The 24,307-nt window shown below is 50.5% G+C and overlaps 1 protein-coding gene across 4 annotated transcripts in view; it reads right to left on the minus strand.

The window, feature by feature from the left end:
- PHACTR3 (phosphatase and actin regulator 3) overlaps positions 1 to 24,307 on the minus strand; it is a 206,116-nt gene that overhangs the window by 166,197 nt on the left and 15,612 nt on the right. The window contains exon 1 of one of the 4 annotated variants that reach the window (XM_059892578.1): positions 21,780 to 22,036. The exons of 1 other annotated variant lie outside the window; for it this stretch is intronic. Coding sequence is in view for 2 of the 3 variants with exons in the window: in NM_001102019.2 (NP_001095489.2) it covers positions 23,357 to 23,474 (118 nt within the window). In the remaining variant the exon portion in view is untranslated. Of the gene's footprint in view, positions 1 to 15,504; positions 15,669 to 21,779; positions 22,037 to 23,356; positions 23,883 to 24,307 lie in introns of those variants that run through there. 2 more of the 4 variants (XM_059892576.1, NM_001102019.2) reach the window with 2 other exon arrangements.

The following is a 24,307-nucleotide window of genomic DNA, read 5'->3' on the forward strand; positions in this document are numbered from 1 at the left end:
AAGATGCTTGAAATAATAACAAAAACAGATCGCGGTGTGTGTGTGTGTGTGTGTGTGTGTGTGTGTGTGTGTGTGTGTGTGTTGAATCCCCCCAGGGCTCCTCACCTAAGGCCAATTTAAAAAGATAAAGAAAGCAGGTGTAATTTTAATTCTCACAGATGGGGAAAGTTACTAGAAATAAAGGGGAAAGGCATTCATCGAGTGTCTGCTGCATGCTGGGTGTGGGGCTAGGTATTTCCACCCGCTCTGAACCCCAGCTTTCAGGAACAGAATTAAGCCACTTAATGCTATCTGCTTCAACAGGATTGCTTTCTCTCCATGAATACTCCACCTTTAGCTGGAGAACATGCTGGTACACTATATCTACATGTTAGCTTTGTTCCCCGGTACTCAGGAATCTTATTTCCAGGAATTTCTCCTAAAGAAATCATCAAAGATACCCAGAAAAGATATGTAGTCTGAAGTCCAATATGGAGGTCTTTATTACAGCAAGAAACAAAAAATAAACGGAAGACTCAAGCCAGACTAAGTTTCCATGAAAGGCAAATGGGCAATCAATAAATTTTGGCAAGTTTGTCTCCTGGGATGTTAGGAGACCATTAGAGACCATAGTTTCAAGTATACAGAGAGACACAATGCAATGGTATGACACATTAATTTAATAAAGTGGTAGTTGCTCAGTCATGTCCGACTCTGCAACCCCATGCACTATAGCCCGCCAGGCTCCTCTGTCCACAGGATTCTCCAGGCAAGAATACTGGGGTGGGTTACCATGCCCTTCTCCAGGGGATCTTCCCAACCTAGGGATCAAACCTGGGTCTCCTGCATTGCAGGCAAATTCTTTACCATCTGAGCCACCAAGGAAGCCTAATTTAATAAAGGAGAGACTGAAAGATCACAATACAGTAAGAATTATCCTGTGTAAAGTATTTTTACACAAAAAATGTCTGGAAGGAAACATTAAAAGTAGTCCTAACAGTTATCTTTGGATGGTAGTGGAGAGTTTGTGAATGGTTCTTATTTCTTTCGCACTATTTTTGTGTTTTCTGAATTTTCAATAATGAGTATTTCTTAAAAAAAAAAAAAAAAAAAACGCCTGAAAAGAAAAACAAAATAAAGGGGCATTAGACAAACAAGCAAATAACCAAATAGTGAAGGGCCTGCCCTGCCGGTCTTGTGGTTAAGACTTCATGCTTCCAGTACAGGGGGTTGCAGGGTTGATCCCTGGTCAAGGAAATAAGGCCCCACATGCTGTGTTGCACAGCCAAAAAATTTTTTTTAATTTTTAAAAATGGTGAAATAACCCAACACTCGTCCACATCAAGGACACCAAAGAAGGCAGAATGGGGGTTGGCAAGTTTGTCCACGTATCTGAGTCCCCTTTTCTATGTAATTCTGACCTCTTCTTCCCATAATCTAGTTTGTAGAGAAGCAGTCTACTCTACGTCCAGACCTCAGCAGGACAAGGTCATCCAGACAACCAGGGAGTCGGTCACAAGGGAAGCTGTCCACATTCTCTGTGAGACTAGAACAGCCATTCATCATCAGGTTTCCTAAGTGATGGGACCTGATTTTCATGGGAAGACTGGGGCTCTGAGAAGCTTAATTGACTTTACACAGACTAACAGAGGAGTAATAAATAAAGCAGAACTACGCCATCATCACTGTATAATTTATCTGTACATAAACAGACACTGAAAACCACCAAGTCAGAGTTAACTGCTCCCTGAAAATTCTGAGATATCCTTGACAAGATAATTAAATGTTATATACATATGTGCTGGATTCACACATATCCATAGATCTATTTATCCATCTATTTCTCTACCAAGGGAGAGAAAGACATAGAGACACAGAAAAACAGAGACAGAGGGGGGAGGAAAGGGGTGGAGGTGGGCAGGGAGATGGAGGAGAGGTTTAAGAATAATACTGTACATTCAGTTATGTGTCCCTACCCTGCTGGTCCATTTCTGGTAACTTATAAGCTGAGTTCCTTATCTCCAAAGACACATTCATGGGCCTTTTGCATGGCAGGTATATTTTTCAGTATTATAGTTTGTTACACTTGCAACACCCCTGTTCTAAAGTTGTACTGCATTCCTCGAAGAGGCAAGGCGAAAGTTTACAACTGCAAAACCACCACGGCCACCCAGGTGATTCCCTAGAAACCAAGCACACGTCCCCTCTTGCTGCCTTCTGTTGGTTTGAGGCGCTCATCAGTCTGGCCATGCGTATTTTCTGTTTCTTTCTATCATTTGACTTGCCATCTCTACCCCACCTCTGCCTTCAGCAATACTAGGGCAAAAAATATGCTGTTTGGTGTACACTGCATTTTTCTCTTGCTGCTTAGTCACTCAGTCATGTCTGACTCTGCAACCCCAAGGACTGCAGTACGCCAGGCTTCCCTGTCCTTCACTGTCTCCCAGAGTTTGCTTAAAGTCATGTTCACTGAGTCAGTGATGCCATCCAATCATCTCATCCTCTGTCACCCCCTTCCCCTCCTGCCCTAATCTTTCCCAGCATCAGGATCTTTTCCAATGTGTCAGCTCTTCACATCAGGTGACCAAAGTATCGAAGCTTCAGCTTCAGCATCAATCCTTCCAATGAATATTCAGGATTGATTTCCTTTAGGATTGACTGGTTTGATCTCCTTGCTGTCCAAGGAACTCTCAAGAGTCTCCTCGAGCACCACAGTTCAAAAGCATCAATTCTTTGGGGCTCAGCCTTCTTTATGGTGCAACTGTCACATCCATACATGACTGCTGGAAAAGCCATAGCTTTGACTAATAAATCTAAATTAATTCAAGCTAAATAAAATGTAAAATTCCATTCCATATGGACTGACCTCATTTCAGGTATTCAGTAGCCACCGGTGGCCAGTGGGTGCCATAGAAAGCATAGCACAAATGCAGAGAGCTGCTGCTGATGATCTGTGAGGACACCTCTCAAGTGTTACCAGAAAGGACAAAAGCATGAATGATGTCTCTAGTGCAGGGGGCATCAAACAAGTTCTATGAAAGGCCAGAGAGGCAATATTTTAGACTTTGTGAGTCAGACATCTCCGGGCAACTATTCAACTCTGCTATTGAAGTATGTAAGCAGCCACAGGCCATATGTGGATGAATGAGCATGTCTGTGTGCCAATAAAACTTTATTTACAAACACAGGAGGTGGGCTCCCTGGTCACAGTCTGCCAATGCCTGCTCTAGTGAACATTAGTATTTATCATCATCACTAATAGCCAACAGCCTGTTATCCCATGTTGGGTACCACTGGAAATGCTGTAACTACATCTTTAAATTTATGCTTTAATTTGTTCACTATGCTTCCCTGGTAGCTCAGATGGTAAAGAATCTGCAAAGCAGGAGACCTGGGTTCGATCCCTGGGTAAAGAAGATGCCCTGGAGAAGGGAAGGGCTACCCACTCCAGTATTCTTGCCTGGGAAAATCCCATGGAAAGAGGAGCCTGGCGGGCTACAGTCCACGAGGTTGCAAAGAGTCAGACACGACTGAGCGACTAACACACACGTGATCCGAGTAGATTAAGACTACCAGTATCCCCATTGTACCGGAGAAGGCAATGGCACCCCATTCCAGTACTCTTGCCTGGAAAATCCCATAGACGGAGGAGCCTGGTAGGCTGTAGTCCATGGGGTTGCGAAGAGTCAGACACGACTGAGCGACTTCACTTTCACTTTTCTCTTTCATGCATTGGAGAAGGAAATGGCAACCCACAGTGTTCTTGCCTGGAGAATCCCAGGGGCGGTGGAGTCTGGTGGGCTGCCGTCTATGGGGTCGCACAGAGTCGGACACGACTGAAGCAACTTAGCAGCAGCAGCAGCATCCCCATTGTACAAAGGAGGAAACTGAGCCAGACAGGTCTAGTAACCAACCCAAGTGGAGGGGCTGGGATCCGAACCCAGGTCACCCTGGCCCTAAAGGCTGCACTTGAAACCACCCACAGTCCCATGAGAATGGAAGGAAACTTCACCACGGGATTTCTGGCCTCCAGAGCATTGAAATACTGCCTCGTGTTGCAACCATTTCCATGGGCTTCAAAAAGTCTGAATCCACTCTATGTATTTCACAAGCAATAAAAAGAGGACCAAAAGCTGTGAACTGAATGGCTTTGGAAAAATAAGAATACTAATATTTAAACTTTGCAAAGAAATTATGTAAAAATCAGATGTTTCCCAATAACTTTCTACAGCTGAGTGGTTTTGGAGAAAGTATTTTTTGCAAAATTCAAAATGATAATTAAGTTAGGAACCTATTAATTAATCTATTACAAAGTCTTGGTTTTCTAAGAGCCTCCTGTCTCCACATTCTAAATAATTAATTGTGTGATCCATTAACCTCGAACTCTTAAACCACTCAAGGAACCAGAGTCAAAAGCCACAGTGGGTAATAAATAGTGAGCAGAGGTGTCTCATTATTGAAATTAAATATGACATTAGCAACTCCTGAGAATATCCCTTCGGTGACTTACAGAGCCCTCCATGACACACAAGACCAGGCAACATAAAAGTGTCCAAGCAAAGCCACACATCCGTGAAAAAAACCTGAACCCCCAGCATGACTGAAGTCACAGGGGTCGGACAGGTCCTCCCAGAAGCAGAGGCCCCAGAGTTGCCTCCTCTCAGGCCCCCATTAACTCCCACAGTCCTCCAAGGACACTTCTTTTTTTCCAACATCCTCAGGGATCTCCAGCTAGCCAGGCACCCCAAAGACTGATGGGGAAGAAGGGTCATGCTCTGGCATCTCCCTGGGGTTGGGCAGATGCGTGGGAGAAGGATGGAGAGCATAAAGCAGAGGAAGCAGGAGGGTCTTTGGATTTTGGCGCCAGCACTTCCATTAGTCTTGTGACCTGGACAAAACCACTTCCACCCTCTAAGTCCCTGAGACAATTGGAGCTCTTGGTTGTAAGTGATGGAACCCCATGTCCAACCAGCAGAAGCATTAAAGGGATTATAAGTAATTCACTGAGACACACAGGGGTGCACCAGCTTCACTCACAACTGATCCGGGACTGAAATGAAATTTCTGCCCACAGAAATCAGTCCTCACCTCCTAATGGGCTGGTTGGGAAGCCGGTGAACATCGAAACCTCCCCGTGGTGGCCTGGGATTTAAACCACTGCCCAGTGTTCTTAATCCTGCCCAAGTGTTTCTTCCTTCAGCTGCAGGGAAATCTTGGTCTATAACCACTCTTGTGGGTGTCATTTATCATCACTGTCATCAGGAGCTGGGGTGCTTCCCCTCAACGACTCTCCATCAGTCATGGGCATCAGAACTCAAATCCGCAGTGGCTGTCTTAATGAGCAGGAGGCTCGTTCAGTGTCACCCACTGGGACTGTTCTGAGGACAACCATGGAACCGGATTTTCTTCTTTTTATGTTTTGAATGACTTACACAGAATCATAAGAGCTAATCTCTGAATCCAGAGAGACAATTGTGTTTATTCTGCTCCATTTTCTGACATGAAACAGAAGGTTCCCTTAGACGGTGCCCCTGTGCAGCGTCTGGCAGCAGCCTAGACCCTCGGGATCCACTGGTAACAGACATGTAGCTTTCATGCCCATGGGACTTCTCTTAGCAAAGACCACAGAGGCGGGACATGTGCTCAAAAGGTAAACAGGGAGAACTCACTTCATCTCTCACAGCAAAAGATAAAGCCCAGTAACGTGACCTGGGGAAAAGGATGACAGGGAGAGTGACAGCAGATCTTCAGGGATTAATACTAAAGCTTCCCAGGTGGCGCAGTGGTGAAGACCCAGCCTGCCGGTGCAGGAGATGCAAGAGACGAGGGTTTGATCCCTGGGTCAGGAAGATCCCCAGGAATAGAAAATGGCAACCCACTCAGTTTTCTTGCCTGGAAAATTACACGGACAGAGGAGCCTGGTGAGCTACAGCCCGTGGGGTCACAAAGAGTCAGACACAACTGAGCGACTGAGCACTGAAGCAGAGTAACATGATGTAGAAACAGAACCCAGATCCTAAGGACTTTGTTCACTTCTTACAAGATGCCATAACCTTGCTTCTAAGCAGTTAGCTCCAGAGAAGCGACATGTGAGTTGCAACATGAAAGTAACAGACACCCAATGACAAGAACAGCACTGACCGCTTCTGTAGGCTCACCCAGCCAGTCGAGGCCACAAAAGTGAAAGTGAAAGTGAAGTCGCTCAGTAGGTTCACCCAGCCAGGCGAGGCCACGAAAGTGAAAGTGGAAGGGAACTCACTCAGTCATGTCCGACTCTTTGCAACCCCATGGACTGTAGCCTACCAGGCTCCTCTGTCCACCGGATTTTCCAGGCAAGAATACTGGAGTGGATTGCTATTTCTTTCTCCAGGAGATCTTCCCGACCCAGGGATTGAACTCAGGTCTCCCACATTGTAGGCAGACACTTTACCATCTGAGCCACCAGGGAAGTCGGCAAGGTCACAGGTGCTTTGCTAATAAATAATTCCTGTAGGTTAGTGTAACCGCTACTCTCATTTTACAGATGAGGAAGCTGAGGAACAGAGAAGTTGATGAACTTGCAGAAGGTTACCCTACTAGTAAGTGGTAGAAGCTGCACTAGAACCCGGGCAGTTTAATCACCACATCCTATTGCCTCTCACAGCCACGCCAGCCACAAGAGCCACAGGATGTATTGTAACAGGATCTATTTGTTCAGCTCTTCCTAAGTGCCAAGCCCTACATGCTTTTCCATAGGCTGTCTCATGAAATTATCACAACAAACCTGTGAAGTGAGACCCATGATCAACAGAAACCCAAGACCAGAAAGAGGTTAGGTAACTTGTCCCAGGCAACACAGCTATTTGAGAAGCAGCTCATCGCTGTCCTAGGTGCTGGTCACTATAGCAGAACAACACAGATGTGCTCTCTTCCTCCCTGGAGCTCATAATTGGAGAGGTAGTAGGGGGAGAGGGCAAGAAGACAATGGCACCCCACTCCAGTACTCTTGCCTGGAAAGTCCCATGGACGGAGGAGCCTGGTGGGCTGCAGTCCATGGGATCGCTAAGAGTCGGACACGACTAAGCGACTTCACTTTCACTTTTCACTTTCATGCATTGGGAGAAGGAAATGCCAGCCTACTCCAGTGTTCTTGCCTGGAGAATCCCAGGGACAGGGGAGCCTGGGGGGCTTCTGTCTATGGGGTTGCACAGAGTCGGACATGACTGATGCGACTTAGCAGCAGCAGCAGCAGGGGGAGAGGGTGGAGAAGGCAATGGTACCCCACTCCAGTACTCTTGCCTGGAAAATCCCATGGATGGAGGAGCCTGGTAGGCTGCAGTCCATGGGGTTGTGAAGAGTCAGACACAACTAAGTGACTTTACTTTCACTTTTCACTTTCATGCATTGGAGAAGGAAATGGCAACCCACTCCAGTGTTCTTGCCTGGAGAATCCCAGGGACGGGGGAGCCTGGTGGGCTGCCGTCTATGGGGTTGCACAGAGTCGGAAACGACTGAAGCGACTTAGCAGGGGGAGAGGGAAATGGTAAACAAATAATCTCTAGAAGCATGGACAAATTATAAAAGCAAAAAAAGTATTTAATGGAGGAACAGGATGTTAGGACAGAATGCTCACAGGCTCTGAGAGAGAGAATGGAAGAGAGGGGGCCAGGGATGGAAGCACAGCCAAAGTCCAAAGTGGAGATGTTCTGAAGATGAAGGTGGCTGATGGCACGAAAGCTGCAACAAACACAGCTGGGAATCACCCAGGAACAAAGGCTGGACACCTGCCCTCAAAAGCTCACCCTCCACTCCACTGAGTGGCCATGACAGTTACCCCCTGCCCCTACTCTCCCTGTATCTGGCCACATCCAGCTTTCCCCTGGGATCCACCCTCCCCGTCTCAGTCCTCAGGCTTTGGTGAAGCTGACCCACTGCAGGTGCTCAGGGCAGGTGTGTTACCCGGCTGGCCAGTGAGCTTTTTCCATCCTCACTCCCCAACCAGTGATTAGTCAAGGCTGGATACAGGGCTGAGGCAAGCTGAATCAGCATCAACCCCAAGCAATTTATTTGCCTTTCTGGAGAACTTGTTTTTTGCTGAGATTGTTGAGCTGGAAGGTTATGAGTGTGGAACTGCCAAGAGCCAGCCTATGAAGACAGCCTGCCTGAGAAGGAGTCCAAGGGCAGAGAGGAGGGAGGGAGAGAAAGAGATTCCATTGACATGGCTGAGGTCAGGAAACAGGAGGCCAGGCTTATCTCCCACTGTCCCCCCACCTCCCTAGGGAAAGCCAAGTTGAATTGGGATGTTTGTTACTTGCAGCTGAAGGCCGACTGGCTCAGCTTTGAGAGGGACGACATGCTAGGAAGCAGACCCTGGTGGCACAGGTGGTAGCCAGGGTCACAAGTCACTGTTGCCAAGGTGAGGAACCTCTTGTCTGAATCCAAGGGAGAAGGAGGGGGGAACAGAGACCTGAGAGGCATCTGGGGTGGGGCAAGGAGGCCTAATAGGAGGGGATGGTTCAAGAAGGTGGGCTGCCATTGCCCTCTGGGATGGGAGAGAGGGCCACTGTGATATTGGGACTGTGTCCCTAAAATTCCATGCAATTCACAAGCCGGAGTCCTAACCACTAGTTTCTAATAATGTGACCTTATTTGGAGAGAGGGTCTTTACAGGGATGATGAGTTAAAATGCGGCCATTCAGGTGGGCCTGATACATTACAGCTGACCCTGAGCCACACACGCACAGAGGGAAGGAGATGTGAAGACCCAGGGAGGAGACGGCCGTCTGCACACTAGCAGGCAGAGGCCTGGAATGAACCACAGCCTCAGAAGGAATCCTCCCTGCCGACACCTGGAGCTGGGTCTTCTGGCCTCCAGAACCAGGAGGGATCCATTTCCCTTCCTGAGGCCACCCAGTCTGCAGCTCTTTGTTAGGACTGTCCCAGGAAACCGTGGCAGCCCCTAAAGGGGTAGGGATAGAGAAAAAGCAGCCTCCCCAAGGCCCAGCCTTTCAAATGTGCAGAAGGGGCAGGGGTACTGAGCCTTGCTGGGAACCAAGGAAGTGGGGCCTGGGGGTCCAGAGGAGGCGGCTCCCCATCCAGGGGCATGGAGGGAGCACAACGTAGATTCAGGATCCAAGGGGGAAGGGCCCACCACCTGCTGCCTGGGCACCAACATCCCTGACCAAAGGGCCAAAGGGCTTTTATCTAAGAGTCGAGTCTCCTCACCCGATCGTGGTGATTCTATAAGTGTAATAGAGTGTCCTGCAACTTACACCCCAAAAGGTGCATGTACAGTCTGGTGACATTCACTGTGGCCCCTGGTTTAGTGACAGTGCTGTGCCCTGCGTCCACTAGCGTCCTGTGCCAGGTCAGGGGTCACCATCGAGAGAAGCTGGTGGAATTCTAAGCACTACTTTTTTGCAAGTTCCATGTGAATTTAAAAGTATTTATTTTTCAGAATATTTATTCAGCTGCATCAGATCTTAGTTGGGGCACACGGGATCTTGGCTGCATCATGTGGATCTTCCATTGCAGCACACAGATTCTCTAGCTGTGGTGCATAGACTAAGCTGCTCCAGGCTTATGGGATCTAAGTTTCCTAACTAGGGATGGAACCCACATCCCCTGCATTCTAGGATGGTTCTTAACCACTGGACCACCAGGGAAGTCCCTAAAAGTATTTCAAAATAAAAACAAAGGAAATACACAAAAATGTAAAAAGTCTTACCTCCTCCGTGTGGCTCCCACTCTCCTTTGCCTTATTAACAGCCCATCAGTCTTTCTCAAAGCCAGCCTCTTTTGGCCCCTCTGAATATGAGTTGTGGGGAACCTTCCAGGACACTTTTGCACCCCTGAACAGGGTTGGAGGCCCACTAGGAGCCAGGAGAAAAAGAACAATTCTCCCACACTTTCAATGCTCGGTGTTTGGGCTCACTGGGGAAAGAACAGTGTGGGCTTTCGCCCCAGTGAGAGGAGCCTGCTCAAGCTGCAGCCCCTTGGCCAAGGACTCGTCCAGGCTCTCGGAAGCCCACTGGGAGATGGTGCGGGGCTTACTCCCTGTGAAATGCCTAATTCTAGCTTCTAGCCATCCTTCGCTCAGGCACAGCGTCCCCTGGCCTGTCTCAATGGCAAGCCTTGTCCTGGAGGAGCACAAAGAGGCTCTTGCCCGGGAGCCAAGAGCAGGGAAGTTGCAGCTGAGATGGGGGTGTCTCCCCCTGCTCCCCAGTGACTGGCCCCATTCTTCCCCCTGCCCCCCTCTCACTGGGGGCCTGGGAGCATGCACAGCTCCAAACTCCTAAGTGCCTCTCCTGGCAAGTGGAGAGTGTAAATAAACCCTGGGGGGAGGAAACAGGAGCGAGGCACGGTCCGGAAGTGGTCCCAGGAGTTGGAAACTCAGGGTGGGGGAGGGGAGATTTCTCTATCACTGGGGCATTAAAGCAGGGGCTAGATTCTGTGCAGGAACGCCAAGGCTGCTGGAGGTAAGCAAGTGATGCATGGACAAAAGGGTACCTGATAGATCGATAGGTGATGAGCATTAGACAGAAAGACAGCACCTGCTGCTCCCTCTGCCTGGAAGCCTACTCTCCAAGGTCTCTACACGGCTGATTCTCTCCTTTCCACCTCATCTCTCTACAGATGCCCTTGCTTAGAGGCCCTCTAACCCCTCCCAACCACTCTCCTTCCTCCAGTCTGGATGCAGGCACTGAAAACAACCTGGCATTTCATCACACACCTATTTCTTTCTTAACTACTTCCCCTTGTCCCAGGAGACTATTCACCTTTTGAAGGGAAAGACATCATAGTCCTTACTGTGACCTTCCTAGCCCCCAAAACAATGACAGGCATACAGCATTGGTGTATGCATTGATGTATACAGTAAGTGCCCAATAAATACTCATTAATGCCTGGCAATCACAAAGTCCAGGGAGAAAGTTTAGACTGACTGCATTTTTAAGCTCCCCAGAGGGAGTCATGAAGACCACTCCTGGCTCAGAACTCCTGGGTTGAATACCCTTCAAATCCAGCCCAGCCCTGGAGCCCCCAGAGGGGGTAGCCAGCCCCAGCATTGAACAAGCCCCAGGATCTCCCAGACCCTGGCTGTCAGGAAAGAAACCTCCACATCTGCCACCACAACACAGGGACACATGGCCATAGATGTAATGGGAACCTGCTCCAAATTCAATGCAGAGTCAGAGCCCGCCAGGCACAGAGAAACCTCATTTAAAACTCAGCACCTGCCCAGCAGCTCAGAACAGAAGATCACTGTGTAACTCAGGGCAAGAAGTGGCTCTAGCCTCTTAACATGTACTGGTCGGAGTGGGTTTCAGTTACCTACAAGGCGTAACAAACCACTCCACTACTCAATGGCCCTGATTAATAACCATTACATCATTCACTTGCTGTGGGCAGGGCTTGGGCAGGGCCCCTCTGCTGGACGGGGTGCCAGCCAAGCTGGAGACACCTGGAAGGCTCCCCTCTCAAGAACCATCAGCTGGGGCACCCAGTTTTCCCCAGCAGGATGATCCAAACTGGTGGCAGGTGAGAGGGCCAAACGGAGGCTGCTGGGCATCCAAATCCCGGGTCCAGAAGTCACACTGTGTCACTTCTGGTACACTGTGAGCAAGTGTGACATGTGGATGCCAGGGGGCAGGAGACAGTCTCCCCCACCCCTGACAGGAGGCGTGACAAAGTCACACTGCACACGGGCAGTGGGGTCGGAGGGAACAATGTGGCCACCTGTAGAAACAAACTGAACAGCGGAGGCACAGACTGGGCAAGAGACTTGCCTGAGGTCACACAGAGTCAGGATGGGAAGCCCCACAATATAACCTGGCAACCTCCCTCTGACCCCCACGGCCCCCACCCTGGAATTCAAGTTCTGAGTCCTACACAAGCCATTGGTGTGCCCAGCAGAGGTCACTCAGCTTCCAATAGGATAAGCTTGGACTTCTCCAGAGGGCAGCTCATGGCTTCCAGGAGGAACATGCCTCTCCTGGAGGCACCAGGAATAACCAGAGCCTGGCCAGAGAGAGGACCCTGGCTGCCTGGCCACCTTCCTTCCTGTGGGACTGGCGCCCGGAACAGCTCATGGGACATCTCTGACTCTTGGAGCTGGAGGGGCTAGAAACATGAGAAGCCCTTCTGTGTGTGGTGAGATGGTTAACTACACCAGGTCAAGGTCTCCTAGCAACTGTGGAGAATCACCCTCTGCAGACAGGTCAAGGTGACCTCCTCGCCAGATCCATTGCCCAGCATGACCCAGGAGAAGGGTGGAGAGTATCGTTCCCCCAGGCTGAGCTTTCTGCTCTATGAGCTGAATTCACGGACCACACACCTGGGGGCAGGAACACAGTTACCTTACACCAGCTGCAGGCGCTGGGCTGCGGTCAAACACCTCACCCAGCCTCACAACCACCCACATTCTACGAAGGAGGAAAGTGAGGTGATGCCTGCTAGAGGGACCTGAGTCACGGTTCCAGACTGACTTCAAGGCCAGCTCCAAGGCCCCAGGCACCATGACTCTAGCTGCCTGCAGGAGGGACAAGGGCCATGTCACTGACCGTGTCCACGACCGCCTGTGGCTTTGACAAATGATAAGTTACAACAGGACACACACACACACACGTGTACACACACATGCCATGACTCATTCATCCACCCTCCATCCTCCTCCAGCCACTAGCTGACTTCAGCCCACGACACTCCAGAAGCTCCCTCCTGCCTCCTGGCCTCTGTCCAGCCGTTCTCTCTGCCTGGCACACCTTTCCTGCTCATTCGGCCTGGTGGACTCAAACTACCTTTTGGGTCTCAATTCACTGCCCCTGAACACCTTCTCTCAAACAACCCCAGCCTGCCAGCCCCAGAGCAGCCCTCCCCACTTTCCCGAGAGTAGCATCTGAGCCCACCCCCACTAGACAACCCACAGGGTGGGCCACATTTCTGCTCTCTGTGGCCTAACAGAAGGCCCTTGATTTGGTGGGTGGGAAGTGGGGAGGAATCTCACTTGCCATGAGCTGTGGGCATCATCCTGCATCTCCTGTCTCACACTCTCCTTCCAACCTGCACTGGCTCCCGGGATGTCACCCTGGGCAGTGTTAACTGGGCCCTCACCGCCTCCCGCCTGAAGAGGTCAGCAAGTGAGATGCAGCAGTCAGCTTTGTCCAGGTCAGAAAAAGGAAACAGAAAAACAAACCAACACACCAGTGATTAGAATCTCTATTTCCTACGAGCGAACAGCTGCTCTGTGCTAATATCCTCCTGGAATAAACCGTTATTAGTTAATTTAAAAAACCACACAGAGACCAATTATTAACAAATCTGTAGGCTTATTTTAGCCTGGCGTATTACTGATAAGTTGTCCTCTGAGCTACTGTCCCCTCTGCCTGTCAATCAGCTCCAGGAATTTCCAACAGGGCAAGACCATTTAACCTGCTCATCGTGCTTTGCTGTTGCGTTTCTGGTCATCTTTTCCCCTCCGTTTTACTTTTCCTTATGGGTACACGGGACTGGGAATAAGAAAGGGCTGCTGGGTGTCGTTACCATGTTTTTACAATAAAAGTGGTTTCTTGTGCACCTTCTATGAGCAAGACACTCACACTTTGGCTTTTGGAGCCAAAGACACAAAAGTGGACAAGACCTATCTTTAAAGTAAAAAGATGCAAATATGTTTCCCAGAAAGAGTTTGAAAAATATTAGAGGAAAGTAATCACGTTAAAACGCCAGTGCTGTTTGCAATAAGGGTCTTAAGGAAGAGACAAGCTCCATGAGATTCCAGGGGAAGACAAACAGGGTTTGGCCCCTGAATCCCCCACCCAGAGCGCCTGCCCAGGAGAATGCAGGCAAGAAGCAGAGCTTGGTTTGTTCCATGTGGTATGTTATTAGATGCCCCCCCCCCTTATTCACCCTTCCCTCTGAAAAGGATGAGATAAATAATAAATTATCCCTAAATCCTGCATTAGTTCCTATTAAGGCAGAGGCTTCTAGTTGCAAAAATTAGGGGAAAAAAACACAGAAGTTGAAAAACAAACTGCTGTTGCCTCCACTATCCACATGCCCTCCTTCCTGAGCCCAAAGCCAACCTCAAGGAGCCCGGAGTCAGCTAAACACACGGCAACCTCATGTCTGTGAGGGTGTGACTCAGCCTTTGACCTTGACCTTTGACTTGGGCCAGTTAAACTAGCCCTGCATTCTGGCTCCCCTGGACTAGCTCCCTGATTAGGAAGATGGGCACAATCCCCTCAGAGGAGCCCCCAGCGCACACTAGCAACCCCTGGATCCAGCTCCAGGGCCATGCAGGAGGGAGGGTGGGGGAATCCTACAAGGCTACCTGATATCTCTCAGCAAGAGTGACCTTAGGCCAGAAGGGACCCTTCTTTCAACATCGAGAGGCACGACGAGGGAGCCTCAGAACTGCACAGAATCAGGGATTTCCACTGTTATCAACAAAAACGTTCAAGGGCCTCCAAGCAGCCTCTGGTGGAAATGTCTCCATAATGACAGGTGGGGATAAACACCAGCTCATCATGACCCAGTCTCCCTGTATTCCAGGCGCTCTGCTAAATGCTTTACAGAAACCAACCCATTGATTCCTCACCAACAAATGTCCATGCAGGGACGCTTTACAGGGGGGAAACAAGGCTCAGAGATGTTAGGTAGGACTGTCAAAGTCACGTAGTCCCAGGTAACATCAAAGAGTCCACGCACTTGCCAGTTCCCCTGAACACCTTGTCTGCTGGCCTCCCAAGGCCAAGGCCCAACCATGGGAGAATAGAGGCTGCAGGAAATCCCAGCATGAATGTGACCAAGCCCCTCCCATCAACTGGTGGACTGTATTCCCTCCCCTTGACCTTAAGCTGGGCATGTTCCCACTCTAACAGAATCAGGCAGAAGTGAGGACCACAGAGCCTAAGAGGGCCCATCCATCCCCCCAGCCAGGAGGCAACATTTCTGGGTCCAAGGAGGATGAGGTACAGGTGAAGAAGAGCCACCCAGCTGAGCCCAGCCTAGATGGTCAACCCTGCCAACCTGCAGACAGCAGAGGAGACAGCACCCAGCCTGCAGCACAAAGGTCTGCAGACTGTCCTTACAGGATCAGAGGACACACTGGATGCCACACAGAAGAGGAAAGATCTGGGAGGCCTGGTATTTATTATCCATGTGTCCTGTCATTTCACAAGTCAACACCATATGAACCGCCCCCCCCCCAACCCCGTAGCCAGAGGGTGAGATTCCAGGACAAGCAATCCTTCTTTACATCACCCCCCACACACCCATCATGACCCGTGCACACAGGGGCATTTCCTACATCAGCAGATAAACAAATAAGAATGGGAGAGTCACAGGTCAAGACGACAATGCACAAGAACATCTCTCACTTCACAGAAATCCACCCCATCTCAGCGATTTCCGCCACACCTGTGTCTCCTCAGTGGATGACCGTAACTACTTCATTAATATTTGAAGCCCATCTTCTTTTGTTTGCAAATAAATTTGATTTAAAGGAGGACTGCAACCTACCAGTCTCTATGGAAGTGCATCCCCATTTACCTGGATGATAACAGGAATCATTTCCCTTCTTCATTAGAAGGTGGGGGCGGCTGAGGGAACCCTACAGAGCAGTGCTCAGATGGGGACATCTCTGATGCTGGGGAGCTCTGCACAAAAGACCCTGCCAGCAAACAAGCCAAGGTCAGCAGTCACTTGCCCCATGTGACTGCAGAAAGGCAGTCACCCTGCAATTAACATTGCCAAGACAAAGTTTTCCTGCCAAAGGGAAGCAGAAAGATCATTTTTGGCAGGTCTTCCTGCCTTTATTTAAATCTCCTGAGCTAGTGATTACAGCAAGGCAAAAATTTTCTCTGCACATGGCTATAAACTTCCAAGAAGTAATGGGAACAAAAAATTAACTAATGACAATACAACGCAATAGTAAGAGTATTAAGACCAAAAGCAACTTTAACAAACTGTTACATTTAAAACAACTGCATAACAATGTGTGATAAATACATTTATTAAGTCTGTAGCCACAGCTGCCACTCTCTCTACTCAGATCTTGGCAAATTCATTTTCTGACAGCTGACCAATCGACGCCCAAGTCTACTTATGTCCCAGCCACGAGATAAGGTGTGTTGCCAAGCGACCCACCCAAATGACTTGCTTTAACACACATGGACACTCACCCCAGCCCATTAAGACAAGACCTGCAGCAACTCTGCCCATGGCTGGTTCTCTGCCAGCTCCTTGCCTGACCTCCAGTAAATAAATCTTATCCTGGTGGCCATTCTAGTTAAATGAACTAGGAAAGGGAAGAGTACATCTGTGCCTGTGTGTTTATGTGACTACAGATTTGTATGTATTTGTGGCACAGGTTGCTTGAAACAGAAATGGGATAAACCCATGAATCCGCTTCATCTAAAGCACAGGAAGTGAAAGTATTAGTTGCTTAGTCATGTCTGACTCTTTGTGACCCCTTGGACTGTAGCCCGCCAGGCTCCTCTGTCCATGGGGTTCTCCAGGTAAGAATACCAGAGTGGGTAGCCACTCCCTTCTCTAAGGGATTTTCCCAACCCAGGGATCGAACCCCAGTCTCCCCCATTGCAGGCAGATTCTTAACCATCTGAGCCACCAGGGAAGCCCAAAGCACAGAAGGCCTTCCTGTAAAAAGATGCATTTTGAAGCCAGTAATAGGTGGGCAGGGCGTAGAGTGACTGGGGCAGAGTGGGAGGGGCTGGTGGGTGGGCAGAGCAGAGTTGGTGGGGCATGCAGAGTGGGCCAGGCTTGAAACTCACTTAGATTCTAACTCCTCTCCACACAAACGTCCCTAGGGCCATCTGGCCCTTTGACCCTACCTCAAGGGTTTGGTGGAGAAGGAATGGCACCCCACTCCAGTACTCTTGCCTGGAAAATCCCATGGAAGGAGGAGCCTGGAAGGCTGCAGTCCCTGGGGTCGCTGAGGGTCGGACACGACTGAGCAACTTCACCTTCACTTTTCACTTTCATGCATTGGAGAAGAAAATGGCAACCCACTCCAGTGTTCTTGCCTGGAGAATCCCAGGGACGGGGGAGCCTGGTGGGCTGCCGTCTATGTGGTCGCACAGAGTCAGACACGACTAAAGTGACTTAGCAGCAGCAGCAGCAGCAAGGGTTTGGAGGAAGATTAAATAAAAGGAAGCAAGATACCCCAGTGTAACACTGAGCTGACAAGCATGTTTTCACTTCAGCCACTGAAAATTTACCAGGTTATCAGCCAGTTAGAGAAGGGGCTGCAGATCAACCCACAGGCTGTCCCCACCTCTCCATCACAGGGTCCACTGCCTCCCAACTTTATTCCCAGAGGATGGAATGGTCTCAAGGTGATTAGGAGATGTCTGAGGAGACTGCTGCCCCTTCAAAGCTGGGAACCAATGACAGTGTCTATTACAGATGATAGCTCAGTGATCCTCACCCACCTGGAGGAATGGACAATACTGACCACCATGTTACAAACAAGAAATGGAGATTCAGAGAGGTGAAGCAACTTGCCCAAGGTCACACAGCATGTATGTGGCAGAGCCAGATCTGGGACTCCATCCAACTCCAGGCAAAGAATCTCTTTGGATGTCATTGTTTTCTTTGTCAAAGAGACCCATCCAGCCAGAGCCAACCATGGCACATTGTAGGCTCTCTGGAGGAGCTCATTGAATTGAGATAAATTAATCTTGTGTGGATAAGAAATGAACTCTGCTTGGGTGTCCTCCCCTTAAGGATGTGAGATGATCAGCTGAGGGTCTCCAGCACAAGGCCTCCTAGACCATGTCCATTCTGTCTGCACTCTGACTTGTCTGCTCAGTCAACAGACAACCACTGGGGAACAGCCACAGGCTGCACAGCCAAGGAACAAGGGATAAGGACCTACCCGTAGGGTCTTCCACTCCAGAGCAGCACTAACTGAGCCGCCCACAAGGATAGAATATTCTAGATCCATGCTATGTAACACGGCAGCTGCCAGCCACACGTAGCAACTGAGCGCTTGCAATGTGACGAGTGTGACCGAGAAAAGGAAATTTTAAGGTTGATTTATTTAATTTAGATGTACATCGCTGTAAGTAGCTAATGACCATTGTATCGGAGAGTGCTACCCAGCAGGAGAGACAGAGCATAAGCAAGTGGGTCAAATAAGTGAGATCATTTCAAAGAGTGATCAGTGAGGAGATGCTAAGTGGCTGAAGTGACCACAAGGGATGGGGTGGGGGCAGGGCATAAACCCTGGACCCTGACTGTGTCTGACCTTCTGCCACGCCTGGCACCTGGGAAGGTCCCAGGGACAAAGCTGTCCCTTGTCACTGCCTTCTGTGTCCTGTTAAGGGAGCAGGGGATGAGGAACAAAAGTTTCAAAAGCTTTCAATCACTTCCTACGAGGAATGTGCAGTTGTTTTCATAACCAGGAAAAATTCTAGGTTTTTAAACTCTGTATTTTTTTAAGCACCCAGCTTTTATGTTTAATAACCCCAAAGAAGAAGCTGATGAGGTAATTACTGCAGAGTTCTATTGCTAATTAAGCCATGGAGACGCTCTGCAAGGGGCCAGAGGGAGAACCCCAAAACTCAGGACTTCAGAGCAAGAGAGCATTTGAGGAAAGAAGCCCGGGAGAACCAGGCCATGGAGAAAGCAGGCTGAGACTCCTCATCTCCACCCCACGCGGGGCACCCATAAACAGCAAAGGAACGCCAAGCCTAGAGTCTGAGGTGGGGTTGTGTCTGTGTGTCTGTCTGCAGCTCAGGACGGGAGTGGATGCTCTGAGGGTTTCACCCTCTCTGGGCCATAAGCAGAGGTGGACTTGTCCCTGCAGAGGGGCATGGCCCCTGCCCGCTCCACACTGAGCCTCCAGCCATCTCAAGTTGCCCCTGAGCAGGTTGCCCACAGTGGGCCCATCCAGCCATCTGGCCAGCCCCAGGCCTCATTCACTCAGACACTGTGCCTGGTCCCATAGATGTTTACCACAGCCTCCAGTGAGCAGTTGGCGATGGGCTCTCAGCCTAGTGGGGACAGTCCACTGAGAATAAGAAGACCTAAATCCCAGGCAGTAATGAACATCGTGAACAAGCTGGGATGAGAGCTGGGTAGCGTGGGCAAGGCAGCTACTTAATCTCATCAGATGAACAAAGAGGGCCCTCTGAGGAGGCAACATCAGATCAAGACCCGGGCAAGCAGGGAGTCGAAGGACACAGCGGTCTGTGGCTCAGGAGGCAGACAGGTCAGGGCAGAACCCACTGGACACATACTTAGACACACACACATGCGCACAGAAGTTGTCAGCAGAGACTGAGACAGTGGCTCAGGGAGGACTAGACTCAGTGGGTCCCTGGATCTGGTCCCCTGACCCGTACCATCAGCATGACCTGGTCATTCGTTAGAAATGCACTTCACTGGCATCCACCACAGGCTGAACCAGAAACAAAGGGGGTGGGGTGAACAGGTGACTTCCAGGTGACTCTAATCCACACCAGGGTTTGAGAATGAAATAGCTACATCAGCAGTCCTCCAGGGAGATTTTGCCCCCAGGGGACACCTGGCAAGTCTGAAGACATTTTCGATGGTCACAACCAGGGGCTGGGCTGCTACTGTTTTTCTCGAGGGCAGAGGCCAGGGATGCTGCTAAACATCTGACAATGCACAGGACACCCCATAGCAGAGAAGGACCCCGTTACCAATGTCAGTGGTGCTGAGAAACCCACTTGAGATCGAAAGGTCCCCTATCTGGTTGCACAGAAAAAGACAAGTTGCAAGTCCCCACGGAAACATTCTAAACAGCTGACCCTGGTAACTCTTCATTTAGTCTCTGGAAACCAGAAAGAGAGCTGAGAGTGGAGGGAAAAGACAGCAAGGGATGGCCCTGCAGGGACCGCTGTGTTTTGGGATGGGAGAGGAATAGAGGGAGGAGCAGGGAGCCGAGAGAAGGCAATGCAGCGAAAACCCAGGGAGGAGAGAGTGGTGGGGAGAGGGGACCAGAAGAGCAGCAAAGGGACGAAATGAGGAGGTGGCACGTGACTAGATGGGTAGGAGGTCCGCACAGGGCCAAAGCCACAGTCTGAGAGCTGATAGAATTCCTTGTGACTAGGAACTCAGAGGAGGAAAGGCAGTGGGGATGCCAAGTTGCCTTTTTAAAATTTTAAGTTGTGGGAAAAATCCTGACCATACTTGTGGGCACAGAGTGAGGATTTGCAGACAGGAACCCTGGAAAGCTGCCTACAGAATCATGAGTGGAGCAACGATATGGAAAGAGCATGAGGGTCGGTCCTCAAGGAAAGGCCTTCACCCTTGCCAGGAAGTCCACAGCCATAGGTGCAGTCACAGAGAGATTTAACACAGTAATAAGGCCACAAAAAGATGCTCACACTTGCCATCAATCACAGAGCTACAAACTAACACAACGAGATGCCCCTTGTCACCCTTCACGAGACAGAAAACCAGATGGACCACTCCAGGCATCGGGAAGGCTTTGGAGAAAGGATGCGCTCAGATTCTGAAGAAGCATCATGGGTCCGTTTTCCAGGGGGAAGCGATATCAGAAAAATTTTAAATGTGAGCCTCTTGTGACCTAGACACACCCTATAGGAAATTCACATGGGAGCACAAGGAGGCTTTGCCTGTATGACTACTGCTGTATTGCTTGTAATGGGTAAAAAATGGAAACACATATAGCTCAACTGAGAAAAACATATTCTTCAGGATACTATGCGGTTATTAAGAAAAGGAGATGGAGATATACTTGCCACGTGGTGAGACCACCTCCAAGATCCAGTGTTGAGTAGAAACCCAAACTGGAAAACCTTCCATGTGGTGTGAAACCACTTGTGTTCTCTTAAATGCCTTTCCCCAAGAACCTGTAGATATAAACACGCAGGAAAAGGTGGAGATGCTCCACAGAGCTCATCACAGAGATAACATCCGGAGAGGGAGGGAGAGAGATGTCACTGCTTACTTTCCTGTGATGTTCTGAGTTTCTGTGATCAGTTTGTGAGAATACTGATGCCCTAAAAATGCACTTTGGAGGGGAAAAGGGCAAATGCCATCGCGAGCTGTTTTATAAAAACAAAGAAACTGTTGTTTCCAAAGATGGAGGCAGGTGACTGCACACCAGGTCATTCCACAGCTGGCTCACCAGCCTCACTTCAGAGCAGCAGATGGGCGAATGGGAGAGGTTCTTCAGGAAAGAGGACTGAAGGGCTGGACTCTACAGTCTAGTGAAGAAATGCCTCAGGTGGGTGTGACACCACCACCAGCTTCTCTGGAAGCCAAGGTACCATGCATCGGGAGACGATCCCATCACGACTAACAGAGCAGGCCATTTCGAACCATTTGAAAACGAATTTTTAAATGGGTTTGCCCATAGAGAAGCATGAACTGCCTCAGAAAGAAGTGAGTTCCCCATCAAAAGAGGTATGCAAGCACCCGCCGAGCCAACTAAGCAAAGCAGTTGTAGAAAATGCTCCCCTAATCCACCCTTCCCACTTTAAGCTCCCAGGCTGCTTCCGACCTGAAGATTCTGAATCTCTTTCCACCGGAACTCCTGTGTCTAACCCAGTTCTTAAATACTTCATTCATTTTTCCTTTTCAGTAAGGTTCTACCACTCGCAGCATTCTATACATAGAGACTTTTAACCCCAGGTCTCTGCTCTTTGGGTCCCCTTTTGTGCATGTGAACCTGAGACTAACTTGGGCTTTCATCCTCCCACGCCGTCACTGCATCACCGACATCCAAGCCCTTTCCCCTCTCCCCCAAGTGGACCGGCACGAGTCACCTGCCAAGCCCCGTGTTCCCACCCACGGAGACATCAACTCACAGACAGCCGAAAAGCTAAATCCTGCATAATTCCCATTTCAAGTTTGCGTCCTCTCACTGCCAGGGAGACAAAAGGAGCTGAGAAGGATTCTCTCCTGACGAGCCACTCAACTTCCATAATTGGAACAATCATGGATGTGCATCTCCGACACAGAGAAAACCAATCCATCATGGAGTGCTGAAGGCTTAATCCCTGATTTCTAATAAAAGGATTAATTAAAGCCTTAAGGGTCTGCTTAGAGCTGCCTCTGCCTGAAACTCCAAGGAAATTAACTTGCCCTCCCAGATACCAAAAACAAAAAGCCAGGGATTTCCTCAGGCTGGTACCTTAGTTTGACCAAATGACACACTGTCAACAGTCTTAACAAAGAAATCTTACAAGCCTTGTATGGGTTTATTGTTTAAAATTTCAGATTGGGCCCTGGCGCCCACAGAGCTGCCTCTAACGGGTCTTTCTTTGCAGTTAAATAGTGAAGCTGCTCTGTGTTCCAGCGAAGTGAAGGAATCTCCCCACAAAGCTGGATCACCCCAGCCCCAGGGGCCCTGTGGAGCTGCACGCCCACCAGTTAAGGTGATCAAGTCCCCATCTGGGTCTGGTGCCTTCAGAGAGAAAGAGTCATCAGAGGAAGGTAAGGGCAACTTATTGTCAAAACAGAACGTGTGAAGGGACCCTGCTTCCCTAGGATACGAATGGAGTCCTGTGGCTCCATACCAAAACACCAGCTTTGATTCTTTTTTTGAACCCTACATTTCAGAAGCTCAGACTTCTCCCTGTGAAGTGAAAATTGCCTTCTGGTGGAGAAAGGTTTTAATGATCACTTTGCTTCCTGCGTCTCCATGGTGACAGGCGCACAGCCCACCCCACCTCCCCCCCACCCTCCGCTTTATTAGGCCTTTCTTCTCTCTGGAAAGTAATCAATCAAGCCTTATGGACGCCTTTGTGACCGGATTTATCACCTAAACAATCGACGTTGCTGTGGGGGTGGGGGAGTGAACGAAGTCCATATAATTTAATGAAATCGGGCTCCGTCCTGGCGCACGCACGCCCTTCATCTCCCCGTGGCAGCTCCGCCAACACACCTGTCCCGGGAGGCGGGTGGGCGCGCCCAGGTGCGCCAGGCCCCGCCGACTTGGGAGCCCCGCGGAAGCCCCTCTGCGCGGCGGCCGCACCGAGCGCTCCCTGCCCGCGAGGGGACGCCCCAGCCAGGCCGCCGGGGCGACCGGAGCTGCGGTCCGGGGGAGGGAGGCAGAGCTCGGAGCCGGCACTGGTGGAGGCGGCTACGGTTCTGCCTCTGGTCCCCCAGGTGGTCAGCACCCAAAGGAAGGCAGCCCCTCGGAGAGGACAGCAGAACCCACCCATCCTCAAGGAGGGCGGATGCGGAGCGCCGGTCTCTACCAGGAAAACCGGCTCCTCCTCGGACAAAGGGCTCTCAGACGCCTTACGGGGAGCCTGAGCGCCCGAGTCCTGCCGCGGCTCCCCAAACGCAGACCCGACGCGGAGCAGCGCCGGGGACGTGAGCCCAGCGCCCCCTACCCTGGCCTTCCCCGCCTGCCCGGCCGCCCCCGCCCGCCCATTACCTGGGTTCTCCCCGGCGTCCGCGGAGGAGGTGGCCGAGGAGTCGGTGAGGACGCTGGGGTCACTCTGAGAGCGGCCCCGCGACACGAGGCAGCTGCTCTCGTCCTCGGACGCAGCCATGGGCCCGGCGGCGCTGGGGCAAGTTGGAGGGAGCCGCGTGCAATCAGAGCATCCAGGCGGCCAAGGTCACTGGCCAGGGGGCTGGAGGGGGCGTTTTTTAAAAAAGGAAAATCAAAAAGGACAGGGAAAGGGAAGGAGCAGGAGGACGAGGCCAGGGCTGGCTTCAGGGCGGTGAGACAATAGCCTGGCGGCGGCAGCCAGGCGCATCCCGGCGCGCGCGGCCTCGCTCCGTTATTTATTCGTGTTTATTCCCATTCTTCAGTCTATATTCCAGGAAAAAAAAAAGTTGAACCAGGAAATAAAAACTTTTTCTTGTCAGTGTTTATTGCGTGCTTGGGGCAGGGGGTGATGTCCAGGAATTTCTGGGGGCGCTCCCTCCCCCCACCCCACCCCCCACCCCCCGGGGAAAGAAAGGAAAAAAGAAGAATCTTTGCTCTGGCAATAGCTTTAATCTGAAAGCTGTTCTTGGAGCATCTGTTGGAAAACATTAGGATTCTCCCATCATGCCGCGCGAGAGGAGCCTGACGTCACGAGAGAGGGGAGTGAGAGCCAGCGCCGTGATGGGGAGGGGTCTCAAATACCTGAACTGCACGCCGCCAGCCCTGAGGGAAGTGGGGGCTTACTCCTGAGTTCTGGATCGCCCAACACCACCCCAGCCAGGCTCTAGAAACAAGGAGTCCACATACTGCTTCCTCCCCCTCCCCCAGCTGGAGAGGGTGCCTCCCTCGGTGGAGGCAGGGCCTGATCTCCCCAGCAGCTTCCCAGAGGTTCCCGGCCCGGGTTTGCACTCTTGGGGATTTAGACCGGGGTCTTGCTGCCCAGGAGCCCCCTGG

The sequence above is a fragment of the Bos taurus genome, chromosome 13 (genome assembly GCF_002263795.3).
Source record: "Bos taurus isolate L1 Dominette 01449 registration number 42190680 breed Hereford chromosome 13, ARS-UCD2.0, whole genome shotgun sequence".
Lineage (NCBI taxonomy): Eukaryota > Metazoa > Chordata > Mammalia > Artiodactyla > Bovidae > Bos > Bos taurus.